We start from the raw sequence: 14,335 nt of genomic DNA, 5'->3' as shown, positions 1-14,335 counted from the left end.
CTTCTTCATTAGCATCCACCTTGCCGGAGTTGTTGCCGGAAAGTATTTGATCACCGGTTTCTGGAATTGCTTCAAAGTCCGAATCGTAGGAATCTGAACAGTCATCATCCTCATTCTCTGCATCCTCATCATCCTCATATAAGTTAAAAGTATCTTCCACGAACTCCTCATCTTCATCTTGTTTTGATTTTGTTGAATAATTATCCCTATCCTCAGATGGACCATCCGCTTGATCCATCTCCATACTAATTAAAGAGTTCTCCTCATAGACATAAGCATGAACATCACACGAGTTAACCAAAAGACTGACATATTCTTCGATGTTTTTGAGATGGCGGGTGTGGATTAACACTCTACCAAATACAAGATTTTGGTCCCCGTAATCCAAATTGCAGTTTTCAGTTTCAAGTACATCACCCCAGGACATAGCAATAGATCTGAAAACCGAATCCTTCCAGCATGTTGCTGGCACGCCACGTATTCTAATCCATGCTAACCTTTTAGAAGAAAGGTTACTTGACCCTAATAGTTGAGCATTGTGGCACCATTTATGCAAGGCATGATCTTTATTATCTAGAACTTGAACTGCTTCGACAGTGGACATGAAGGTCCACAAGACTTCCAGGCCGCCTAAATACTTAATATCACAATTAAGCATACCCTCTGCCCGACTGAGATGTATGATTTGCGTAATTATTTTCCAATCCTTTAGAACACCCAGGATTGACCTCTTAGTGCTAATCTTTACCTTGTCAACTTCTTTTACAATAATCCTTCTTCTGCTAGCATGCTCGACCTTTGATGTATGTTGATTGCTGCGATGAAAACCATTTAGTTTATCCCTCAGGTCCCCTTCATATCTCTTATCCTTTCCGTTCAAAAAATCCCTTAAGTCACTCTTATGATTCCCAACAACCGTGCTATATCTTCGTTGATCCCTAAAGTTGTTATTTGGAATGGGATTATCCCTGTGACTCCTAACTTCTGCCCATTTCTTACCATGAAACATGCCACCTTCCTGTCTATCTCGCCTCTCATAGGCCTTAAACACCTTGATAGGATTACCATCAAATTTGATCTTGGAAAGTGACTTTAACATTGCATCAGGGTCCCCAACATTCTTAAATCTTGCAAATGCGAATCTTTCGCCACCCCTTAATCGTTTTCCAGCCATGTAAACATCTCTGATGTCGCCGTGTTGTTTGAATACCTTCCACAGATCCGTCATCTTCCAGCTCTCGGGAAAATTGAAAAACATGAACGAAGTCAAATGCATTTCGAAAAGCCTTATTAATCGATCTTGTAGCCTGCCATTGAATCCTTCTCGCGAGTTTACCGTGTTTGCCCGGTGAAGAAAATTGCCTCTCACCCTCTCTCTCTTCGTTTTCTCTCTCACACACTCTCTCTCCATTAGTATTATGTAATTGTAACAAAGTGCATTTCATTTTCATGGTTAAAGTTGATGTTCTAACTTCAATGTTGAATAACTTAAATCTACAACCGGGTATGATTAACCAACCTTAACCGAAATGGTCTAGCCGATTAAACCTGCAACCAATTCTAAAACCGAGCAACTAAACTCATCGTTAACCGATACCAATTGGTTTAACAATGCGGGTTAACCGAACTGCCAGTTTTAGTGTTGGTTATGGGCCATCACAAACTCACTCGCAACTCGCCCTAATTGGGTTTTACAATTAGACATCTGTCACAACCAATGTTTTGACATTCTTACTAGTAATGGTCCAGCGGTTGAAAACGTATAAGCAAGCTTTACAGACTTTATATATCCATATCCATGATGAAACTTTCTTTATGAAAGTAATGTACATAAAAGTTTCAAGTAAACCTCTAATGTCTTAAAGTAGAGGGTACAGTTGTTTGGTTTGTAATGGGAATTTGTAAATTGCATCTTTGCATTATTGAATATCTAGTTAGGTGGTTAAAATGTAAGCATGTGCTAAATTTTTGCTAAACAGGTCTAAATGCTTTTATTACTTTTTAAGTTCTCCCTTAAGTCTTATATACTGACTTAAGCATTTATAGTAAATAGTCCACACACACACACGCACACACCATGTTGTTGTAATCTTTAGGCCTGTATATGATTGTTGATTAGAACAAATTTAAATATCACTAATCCAGATCAAATCAAATATTAATGATACATCAGTAATTAATCATCATAAATATAGTTTGAAGAAGGATGCAAGTGGTAGGGCATGCAGGCATTATTGCAGTGGGGTAGTAGTAATCAGACTAGTCAACCAATTATACTTTATGAAGCTAGATATCCTCTTCTGCATAAAATTTTCGACCTTTTAAACTTTTTTATAAAAAATTTCATAAAATGGGATATGAGTGTTGAGGTTCAAGTACAACGATTTGCGCCAGATACTAGTATCTGGAGTCATGACAGTAAGAATTGAACTGTTACTTGTGCTAATACCATTACACGTATTGCTCACATCAGCCCAAAGTCCGGATGGTACGTTCTTTGTTCTTCAAGAGTGACACTTTTGATCATGGATTTGTATTATAGTCTTCTTTTAAGGTTTTCGGTTGTACTGCCTTTGTAAAGTTTGCTTCTTTTTTATAGTTTGTTATGCTATAAATGTGAAGGTCACGACAAAAAAAAAAAAAAAAAGAGAGAAAAATTCAATATGTGTTTTGAAGATCAAACTGTAAATATGATATCCTTTTTTGAGGACTAAAAATAACGAATTGGATGATTTTTTGGTGCAGCTGTATATCTTCAGGCTCTTAAGGATAATTGGCAGAATACACCACCCAATTGGGTCGGTTCTGACCCGTGTGAGGACAAATGGGATGGGATCACCTGCACCGATTCACGTGTGACATCGATGTGAGCCTTCCTGTTAGAAATTTAGTGTAATTGAGGGATTTAATCTATACTTGTAAATGGGTTAGGAGGTACGGAGTGTACACCCATTAAGTGATAGATTGCCCGGACCCGAAAATGGTTTTCCATTATCACAAATTTGAGTGATTACGGAAGTATTATTCTTGCACTAGGTGGAAATAAAACAAACAACTTTATGAAAAGGATTTAATCTAGATTTCCTTGATTTGGTTGTTGGAAATAAAACAAACAACTTTATATAAAGGATTTGTTTTAGATTTGAAAACGAAATTAGTTAGTGAAACATCTCCATCGTGGAATAATACTTGTTTTTGGGTGCCTATAAATAGAGACTATCATTTATGAGAATAAGATATACGAAAAACACCTTAATACTCTTATGCAAAAGAGTTCTTGTTTACTGCCAATAACAAGAACTAATCTCTGTCTTATCCCAAAGTGATATTCGTGTAACCCAGGCAATAAGGGTCGAATAATTACTTTCGGAAAGTGATACCACGATTCAGTGATTTATCCGGCTATCGATTATTTTACCCTACACGAAATCTCAATAAAACCTCCAACAATCGAAAGTAATTATTCGTTATAATCGATGGCGGCTACGATGAAACACATGACGGCGAATTTCTCCAAACTTGATAAGTTTGAGGGAATTGATTTTAGGAGATGGCAAAAGAAGATGCACTTCTTTCTGAGCAGCATGAGTGTGGTGTACGTACTCAGCACACCAATTCCTGAAGATCATGGTGATGATGCCACTATTGAACAAATTCGGAAAAGGTGCAAGTGGGAGAACGATGACTACATCGCTAGAGGTTTAATCCTCAATGGTATGGCTGATTCCCTTTTTGATATTTACCTAAATGTTGAATCTTCTAAAGAACTATGGGACTGTTTAGAAACCAAGTATATGTCTGAGGATGCTTCTAGTAAAAAGTTCCTTGTTAGTAATTTTAATAATTACAAGATGGTCGATTCTAGACCGGTCTTGGAACAATACAATGAGCTCATTCGTATACTTGGTCAATTCACACAACATAAGATGAACATGGATGAGTCTATTCAAGTCTCAAGCATAATTGATAAACTACCTCCATCTTGGAAAGAATTTAAACATTCTTTGAAACATAAGAAGGAGGAGTTAACTCTTGTTGAGTTGGGTAGTCATCTGCGTATTGAGGAATCCCTCAGGTTGCAGGATAATGACAAGCCAAAGAGCAACGAAGTTGCTGGTACGTCTGTTGTCAATATGGTGGAACATAAAAAGTTCACTAGTAATAATGACAAAAAGGGCAAACGTAAACATCGAGGTTATAACAAGGCTAATCCGAACAAGAAGTCTAAATTGACTTGTTGGAAGTGTGGTAAAACTGGACACATAAAAAAGGATTGCAAGGTTATTTTTGGTAATAATAATGCCAAAGGATCTAGCACAAGCGGTTCGGGAAATGGTTTAAACAACCACAACTCGAAAGGTCAGAATATATTTAATAATTCAAATAAGAATTATTATGTTTCATATATATCTGAGGCTTATTTTGTGCAGGATGATGATGTCGCGTGGTGGGTTGACTCGGGAGCCACCACCCATGTATGCAAGGATAGATTTTGGTTCAAGACTTACGAGTCCGTGACTGATGGATCAATTCTTCATATGGGAAATGAGTCAACAGCCTCTGTTCATGGACGTGGAAGTGTGGATTTGTGTTTTAGTTCTGGAAAAACTATTTGTTTGTTTGATGTTTTGCATGTACCACAAATAAGAAAAAATTTAGTTTCCAGTAGTGTGTTAAATTGTTGTGGTTATAAACAAGTGATTGAATCTGATAAGTTTGTTTTGTCAAAACATGGTATGTTTGTTGGTTTTGGTTATTTATGCAATAGAATGTTTAGACTTAACATTAATCACTTGAATGTTAATTTTGCTTTTATATCTACTTCTAGCATAAATAATTCTACACTTTGGCATGCTAGACTAGGACATATACACTTTAAAAGAATGCAAGATATGTCTAAAGATGGATTAATACCGGTTTTTGACATGAACAATGAAAAGTGTAAAACGTGTATGTTAACAAAGATCACTAAGAAACCATTTCAAAATGTACATCGTGATACTGAAATTTTGGAATTAATACATAGTGATTTATGTGATTTGCATGCTACTCCTACTTTAGGAAACAAGAAATATTTTGTGACTTTTATTGATGATGCTTCTAGATTTTGCTATGTTTATTTGTTACATACTAAGGATGAAGCATTAGATAAATTTAAAATATTTAAAACTGAAGTAGAATTACAACAAAAGGCTTTGATTAAAAGACTTAGAACAGATAGGGGAGGTGAATACATTGACCAATCGTATTTCCAATCCGTTGGTATTATCCATGAGACCACAGCTCCTTATACTCCACAACAAAATGGTATATCTGAAAGGAAGAATAGGGTCCTTAAGGAAATGGTTAATTCCATGTTATCCTATTCGGGTTTAAGTGAAGGATTTTGGGGGGAAGCTATGTTAACAGCTTGTTATTTGCTTAATAGAGTTCCTAACAAAAGAAACAAGATTACACCTTATGAACTTTGGAATAAAAGGAAACCTAACTTGAATTATCTTCGTGTATGGGGTTGTAGGGCGGTTGTAAGACTGCCTGATCCCAAAAAGAAAAGTTTAGGTGAAAGAGGTATAGATTGCATTTTTATTGGATATGTTGAACATTCCAAGGCATATAGGTTCTATGTAATAGAGCCTAATGAATTTGTCTCAATCAATTCTGTGATTGATTCAAGGGATGCAATCTTTGATGAAAATCGATTTTCATCTATACCTAGACCAAAGGATATGATTCCAAGTAACAATGGAATCAATAAGGATTGTAATGATGAAGTCTCTGAAAAGGCTGTTGATCAGTCACTTGAGCTTCGGAAAAGCAAAAGAGAAAGGAAACCTAAATCATTCGGACCAGATTTTCAACTATACTTAGTTGAAGGTTCTAGGGATGATGTTTCTACCCAATATTCATATTGTTTCAATGTTGATGATGATCCTAAAACATATGATGAAGCAATGAGGTCTCAGGATGTTGCATTATGGAAAGAGGCAATTAATGATGAGATGGATTCCATCATGGGCAATAACACTTGGGTGTTAGCTGATCTACCTCCCGGTTGCAAACCTTTGGGTTGCAAATGGATCTTCAAAAAGAAGATGAAGGTGGATGGAACTATTGAAAAGTTCAAGGCAAGGTTAGTCATTCAAGGCTTTAGACAAAAGTCTGGAATTGACTATTTTGATACTTATGCTCCTGTGGCACGTATCACTACCATTAGACTGCTGATTGCTTTGGCTACAATTCACAATCTGGTTATTCACCAGATGGATGTGAAGACAGCATTCTTGAATGGTGATTTGGATGAGGAGGTTTATATGAACCAGCCTCAGGGCTTTGTCATGCCAGGAAATGAAAGCAAGGTGTGCAAACTTGTGAAGTCCTTATATGGTTTGAAACAAGCACCTAAGCAATGGCATCAGAAGTTTGATGAAGTAGTTTTATCTAGTGGTTTTAGATTGAACCAAGCAGATAAATGTGTGTATAGCAAATTTGATGATTCTGGTAAAGGAGTTATAATTTGTCTATATGTTGATGACATGTTAATCTTTGGGACTGACCAAAGTCAAGTTGATTTAACAAAAGAATTTTTGTCATCAAAGTTCTCCATGAAAGATATGGGGGAGGCTGACGTTATCCTTGGTATTAGGATCAAACGTGAAAGCAAAGGAATTTCAATTTCTCAATCTCATTATATTGAGAAGGTGTTGAGAAAGTTTAATTGCTTTGAATGTACTCCTGTGAGTACACCTGTTGATCCAAGTGAGAAGCTTATGCCTAACCAAGGTAAAGCTGTATCACAACTTGAGTATTCTCAGGTGATTGGCTGTTTGATGTACGCCATGACATGTACAAGGCCAGATATTGCTTTTGCTGTGGGAAAACTGAGTAGATATACTAGTAATCCTAGTACTCATCACTGGCAAGCAATTAGGCGGGTACTGAAGTATTTAAAGAAAACTATGGCATATAGTTTATCTTACAGTGGATTTCCTTCTGTAATAGAAGGATATTCTGATGCGAGTTGGATAACCAATATTGAAGATCATTCTTCAACGAGTGGTTGGGTGTTCTTGCTTGGGGGAGGTGCTATTTCATGGGCTTCTAAAAAGCAGACATGTATTACCAACTCAACGATGGAATCTGAGTTTGTTGCTTTAGCTGCTGCTGGTAAAGAAGCAGAATGGCTTAGAAACTTGATCCATGAGATACCATTATGGCCTAAACCTATAGCACCCATGTCTATCCATTGTGATAGTGCTGCGACATTGGCAAAAGCTTATAGCCAGATGTACAATGGAAAGTCTAGACACTTAGGTGTCAGACATAGTATGATTCGTGAACTCATCATGAATGGGGTGATTTCTATAGTGTTCGTAAGGTCACAACAGAATTTAGCTGATCACTTGACGAAGGGATTGGCAAGAGACTTGGTTGACAAGTCTGCTGTGGGGATGGGTTTAAAGTCCACATAAATTTCTAATTATAAGATACCCAATTCCCTTCTGATGAAAATTAGAAGTTGAATTCAATGCGGAAGGCTTATACTTAGAAATTTGGAGTACATAAATTTTATATCATCCCAAGGTAAGGTATGTACTCGGACCTGCTGAAGGTCAGGTTGAAGTCTAGCTTCTTAATAGTTCATTTGAAAAAGTGCAAGAGCAGGTGCATGACTGAAGTGAACTACCTATGTGAATGTGAAGTTTTGCCGCTTCAACAAAGCTTGGACTTTTAGCTTTGGATACATTCATGAAAGGATATGGACACATGGCTTGTAAAGTGTCAGGATAGCTTTAGAGTATTTGAAAACTTATGTGTATGTTATTTTCAGTTATTCAAAATGGGTTGAAGGGTTCAATTCTTAGAACACCCTGATTCTCGAATATTTGGAATGTGTAATGTACTAAGGTGAAAATTCAATCTTCAAGATATTTTCATTTATGCATGAGTTTTTGTTTTAATTTGTTTAATTCTCATGAAACGAATTGCACTAAATTGGGGAGGATTGTTAGAAATTTAGTGTAATTGAGGGATTTAATCTATACTTGTAAATGGGTTAGGAGGTACGGAGTGTACACCCATTAAGTGATAGATTGCCCGGACCCGAAAATGGTTTTCCATTATCACAAATTTGAGTGATTACGGAAGTATTATTCTTGCACTAGGTGGAAATAAAACAAACAACTTTATGAAAAGGATTTAATCTAGATTTCCTTGATTTGGTTGTTGGAAATAAAACAAACAACTTTATATAAAGGATTTGTTTTAGATTTGAAAACGATTTCCTTGATTTGGATGTTTGAAATAAAACAAACAACTTTATGTAAAGGATTTGTTTTAGATTTGAAAACGATTTCCTTGATTTGGATGTTTGAAATAAAACAAACAACTTTATGTAAAGGATTTGTTTTAGATTTGAAAACGATTTCCTTGATTAGGATGTTTGAAATAAAACAAACAACTTTATGTAAAGGATTTGTTTTAGATTTGAAAACGAAATTAGTTAGTGAAACATCTCCATCGTGGAATAATACTTGTTTTTGGGTGCCTATAAATAGAGACTATCATTTATGAGAATAAGATATACGAAAAACACCTTAATACTCTTATGCAAAAGAGTTCTTGTTTACTGCCAATAACAAGAACTAATCTCTGTCTTATCCCAAAGTGATATTCGTGTAACCCAGGCAATAAGGGTCGAATAATTACTTTCGGAAAGTGATACCACGATTCAGTGATTTATCCGGCTATCGATTATTTTACCCTACACGAAATCTCAATAAAACCTCCAACACTTCCCACAGTTCATTTTTTTAAATGACCACCTAAAGTTTACGTCTTTAATGAACTCTTACACCTTATTTTTTTTCCATTTCAGAACTTTATCGAGCATAAATTTAATTGGGGAGCTGTCTGGAGACATTGCACAGTTAACTGAATTGCAAACACTGTACGTCGATTTTCAGATGTCACCCCTGTGTAATGTTACGGTCATATGGAAGATAGCAAGCTTGGGTTAATTGTTTAGTTTCATTCATTAAGATTTGTTATTACATGTAGGGACCTTTCTTACAATAAGGGTCTGACAGGATCACTGACTCCAGATATCGGGAGTTTAAGAAAGTTGTCAACTTTGTAAGGAACTTTTTAGTGCTGATTCTTAATTTCCGATATTACAACTTTACGTGCTTACAAGTAAGCTTCTTGGGTAACTTATACAAATTTGTTTGTCAGAATCATGGTTGGTTGTGGTTTCAACGGTCCACTTCCAGAAACTCTAGGATCTTTAGCCCAGCTTGGCTTATTGTAAGCATCTTGACTATATACAATTGTGTGTATGTGGTCAATCAATTCGACTTGTAACATGTTTTATTTATTTATTTTTTTATGATTATTATAGGTCTTTGAATTCTAACGGCTTCAGTGGACCAATTCCAGCGTCGATTGGAAATCTTACTAAGCTTTATTGGTTGGATCTAGCTGATAATAAGCTTAGTGGACCCATACCCGTTTCTGATGGAACGTCCCCAGGACTTGATTTACTGGTTAATACAAAGCACTTGTAAGCCAGTTTTACTATATACATGTAATTAGCGTTTGACAGTAAAACGGTTCTGTTATTTGTTTGTTTTTTTTTTTTTTTTTGTTTTGTTTTTTTTAGTCACTTTGGAAAGAACAATCTATCAGGTGAAATACCAGCTCAGCTCTTCAGCTCTGAAATGACTCTTAAACATGTGTAAGTTCTCGCAAACCTGAACTGATAATTAGATTGAGACGTGATTCGTTATCCTTGGTTAATATGCATTATTTGAGCAGGCTATTTGAAGATAACCAATTTTCAGGCACCATTCCGTCGACACTAGGATTGGTTCAGACTCTTGAGGTGTTGTAAGTATCATTAACTAATACGTACACACAAGTAGAGGTGGCAAAATGGGCAGGTCGGGCATGTGTTGTTTATGGGTAAGAACGGGTTTGACCGGTTAAGACAAACTAGGTAAAATGGTTCATGACAAACTAATAATCTAATCTTTGAATCAAAGATTTAGAGGATACGCTGTGTTACCAATACCCTTTCGGAAACTCTTGACCTATTTCTTATTGAGCAATTTTTATTTTTTATTTATTGGGATTTGACCAAATTGACCAGTAAAGGATCAAATTTACCACCTATACTCATAAGTAGTTGTTATGTGTATATCGTACTGACTATCATCTTTGACTTTCGATGCATGAGATAGACGTCTAGACAGGAATTCATTGAGCGGAAATGTCCCTTCAAACATCAAAAATCTTACATTGATCAACCAGCTGTAAGTTAAGTTGGACCGTATATAACTTACAGAAAACTTAAATTTTTATTTACGTTATGCGATAATTTCCGTCCAGAAAGTTGACTTTTTCCGGTGTAGGTTTCTAGCCAACAACAAGTTAAATGGAACAATGCCCGATTTAACCGGGATGACAATCCTAAACTATTTGTAAGAATCTATATCATGATGCTGCTTGTATTTCGTAAATCATCTTAATTGTTAGACTTTTTATATATGTATCGGTTAAAGTATTAATTTGTGAAACGTCATTGAAGGGACATGAGCAATAATTCCTTTGAAGAATCAAAGTTTCCCGAATGGTTATCATCCTTGCAGTCTCTAACAACATTGTACGTTTTTCGATGTCACTCGATCTACTTGTTCTTTTATGATCACCACACGAATTAAACGGATTAATTTTTGAATTTGCGATATCAGAATAATGGAAGATACAAAGCTTCAAGGAGAAGTACCAGTTGACTTTTTCAACATTCCACAGATACAGACCGTGTGAGAACATTATCTTAATCTTTTTTTTTTTTTTTTATCTTAGCCTTACATTACACTGTATCACAAATTCATTCTCAATTTGACTATTTAAATAATAAAACGTTTATTTATAAATTGCAAAACAGAGTCCTAAGAAACAATCAGCTTAATGGCACTTTGGACTTTGGAGCTGCGTATAGCGATCATCTTCAACTCTTTGATATGACCAAAAACATGATTACCGCTTTCACACAAAGAAGCCGATACACTACCGATCTGATGTACGTTCTTTACAATTTTAATATGGTAATGGGTCTAAACAGTTCAGTAAAACGGGTCAAAATAGACCCAACCAAGTCTGGTTAACCCAATTGTAACAATTGACACATTTAATGTAATTGCAGACTTATCGATAATCCAATTTGTACGGAATCAGGACCTACAGCGTCATATTGTCATCCTCCAACAGAATCAAATTCCTCATATTCAACACCACCAAACAATTGCATACCTTCGATGACCTGCATTTCGGGTCAAGTTTTAAGCCCAAATTGCAAATGTTCATATCCTTATTCTGGAACTTTATCTTTCAGAGCTCCTTCGTTTTCTGATCTTGGAAACTCAACTATTTATACATCTCTTCAGAGTTCAATGATGGTTTCTTTTGAATCTAATCAGCTCCCGGTTGACTCAGTCTCACTGAGTCAACCCACCAAGAATTCAAATGACTACCTTGTGGTAACTTTAAATGTTTTCCCATCTGGTGATGAACGTTTCAATAGGTCGGGAATTTTGCGTATAGGATTCGTGCTTAGTAACCAAACTTATAAGCCTCCACACCCTTTTGGACCCTACTTTTTTCTTGGCAACAACTATGATTTCTTTTCAGGTTACACCATATACTTTTCTTATTTAATTAACTCGTTTCTTGACATATATTTGGCTTTAAGATATTACACGTATATCTAATCTTGTACACCTTGGGTTACAATTTATAGATGCGTCGAAAGGAAAACATAAATCAGTTAGCGTTGGACTCATCGTTGGAGTATCAATGGGGGCTTGTGTTCTAGTGATATTACTGGTCATTGCAGGACTTTATGCTTTTCGTCAGAAAGGAAAGGCTGAAAGAGCTATCAAAAAGAACAGTCCTTTCGGTAAGGCTGGAGTGTCAAAATGGGTGGGTACGGGTTGGCTTGACCCAAAAAGCTTTCATAACAAGAAAGTTTGAATTTTTAAAAACATAAATGATGTGTCAAGTATGATTACATAGATTAGATTATTTTAATGTTATTCCTTTAATTCCTCCAATGACCCGGTTTGAGATGTTGGTGCATTAAAAATACATTTTGGGTGGTGTTCCCATTTTGGGTCGAAATTGAAACCAACTATAACACACAACTTTCTGGCCACTGGTTCTCTAATAGTAGTACACTTGCAGCTTCGTGGGACCCAGATAAAGGCATTGGTGGTTGTCCTCAACTGAAAGGGGCAAGATCTTTCACATTCGAAGAGCTTAAAACATGCACAAATAATTTTGCAGCAACATCAAATATAGGATCTGGTGGCTATGGGATGGTTAGTTTTTCAAGTAAATTTGCAATTGCGTTTTCTACCAATTAAAAGAACAAAGCTGCTTGAACGTTCGGTTAATATTAATAATTTGTTGCAGGTTTTCAGAGGGAGTCTTCCAGATGGACAATTGGTTGCTATTAAACGAGCACAACAAGGATCGAATCAGGGTTCTCTTGAGTTTAAAACTGAGATTGAGCTTCTTTCGCGTGTTCATCACAAAAATGTTGTTAGTCTTGTTGGATTCTGTTTCGATGCAGGTGAACAGATGCTGGTCTATGAGTATATCGTTAATGGTACTCTGAAGGATAGTCTTTCAGGTAATTATACCATTTGGGTCAACGTGTACCCGACCCAAACCATTTTGACCCACGGTTGAAAATAACCCATTTTGTGCAGGGAGGTCTGGTATTAAATTGGATTGGATGCGAAGACTAAAAATAATTCTTGGAGCAGCAAAAGGGTTGCAGTATCTACATGATCTTGCTGATCCTCCCATCATACATAGGGATGTAAAGACAACTAATATTTTACTCGATGAACGTTTAAACGCCAAAGTTGCCGATTTTGGTCTTTCAAAGCCACTCGGTGATACCGTCCAAACACACGTTACCACTCAAGTCAAAGGAACAATGGTTAGTCAAATTTGACTTTACTAGTCAATCCATGGAATCTATGCATATCAAATTGTTACATTTTAATGGTTTCGAATTCTTATAGGGCTACATGGATCCTGAATACTACATGACTCAACAATTGACTGAAAAAAGCGACGTTTATAGTTTTGGTATAGTGATGTTGGAGTTGATAACAGCAAGAAAACCAATTGAGAATGGGAAGTATATAGTGAGGGTAGTAGAGGAAGCCATGGACAAGGAAAAGGACTATTATAACCTTCGTGAGGTTCTTGACCCGATCATCGGTTTAAGCACCGAGCTTAAAGGGCTCGAGAGGTTTGTGAATGTTGCATTGAGGTGCGTTGAAGAAACTGGGAATCGTAGACCGAAGATGAGTGAAGTTGTGAAAGAGATTGAGAACGTAATGGAATTAGCGGGGATTAATCCGAATGCTGAATCTGCATCGACTTCAGAAAGTTATGAAGGGAAAAGTAAAGGGAAGGATCATCCTTATTTGAATGATAGCCTTTTTGCAGTCAGTGGAGATCATTTATTTTCAAATTTAGAGTCTAAATGATAATTATTTGTAAACCAATCAAATGAGTCAAAAGTTGCCTAAAGTGTTTATAATGTGTACAACATTTTAAGTTGTTGATCTAGTAAATAAAATGTCTTTTTTTTTTTTTCTATTTATTTATGTAATTGTAAATGCATGTGTTTTGTGTCAGCCAAACCCGGTTTGACCCGTTTCTACATGTACTAAAAAAATTTGGTTTTGACCCAAACCTTCTTGAACCTTGTTTTAACTTGCTATATTGAACCCTATTTTTTTTTGGGGTAACATTTGAATGGGAATAAACAGGGTCGGAAACAGTCACAGGCTAGTTAGGACGCATACCCGAATACTCGTCCTCTTTTAGTAACACGTAACCCGAACATGAGAAATTTTCATCCGTGTATTTGAAAAGCTAATAAACAATTATATAATAAATTTTCATCATATACAAAAACACTACATTCATACTGCATGTGTTATAAAGCAACGGCCACATGCATTGTCTTATGTAAAGAGAGATCAAACATATCATTTGATTGATATTAGCATGTCTGTTTTTAGTTATTGCATCTAAATTTGTCAATTTCTATATTTAGTGAAGACAAACTCAAGATTGAAATTTACATAGGATTGTATAATTTAATAGTATATGTAACTACCTTTTGTAGCCGATGCTCTAATTAAGAACTTGTAGTATTATAAGAAAGGAGAAAGGAAATGTAAGCTTCAGAAGTGAATTGAAATATTGGTGTACATACTGATTACAATCGATCGCATATTTATAGTACAAT

The 14,335-nt window shown here is 35.9% G+C and overlaps 1 protein-coding gene across 1 annotated transcript; it reads left to right on the top strand.

The window, feature by feature from the left end:
- Positions 1-2,304: 2,304 nt before the first annotated feature.
- On the top strand, positions 2,305-13,677 carry LOC139886152 (leucine-rich repeat receptor protein kinase HPCA1-like). The gene is made up of 19 exons (XM_071869930.1): positions 2,305-2,488; positions 2,746-2,866; positions 8,876-8,947; positions 9,058-9,132; positions 9,232-9,303; positions 9,398-9,559; positions 9,659-9,733; positions 9,814-9,885; positions 10,239-10,310; positions 10,410-10,478; positions 10,586-10,660; positions 10,749-10,820; positions 10,946-11,080; positions 11,204-11,688; positions 11,798-11,956; positions 12,241-12,377; positions 12,472-12,691; positions 12,771-13,006; positions 13,092-13,677. The coding sequence occupies exons 1-19, from the start codon at positions 2,413-2,415 to the stop codon at positions 13,563-13,565; spliced, it is 2,859 nt and encodes a 952-aa protein (XP_071726031.1). The 5' UTR covers positions 2,305-2,412; the 3' UTR covers positions 13,566-13,677.
- Positions 13,678-14,335: the final 658 nt, after the last annotated feature.

Source organism: Rutidosis leptorrhynchoides, chromosome 1 (genome assembly GCF_046630445.1).
Source record: "Rutidosis leptorrhynchoides isolate AG116_Rl617_1_P2 chromosome 1, CSIRO_AGI_Rlap_v1, whole genome shotgun sequence".
NCBI classification, from domain to species: domain Eukaryota; kingdom Viridiplantae; phylum Streptophyta; class Magnoliopsida; order Asterales; family Asteraceae; genus Rutidosis; species Rutidosis leptorrhynchoides.
This window is presented reverse-complemented; position numbering and strand designations above follow the sequence as displayed.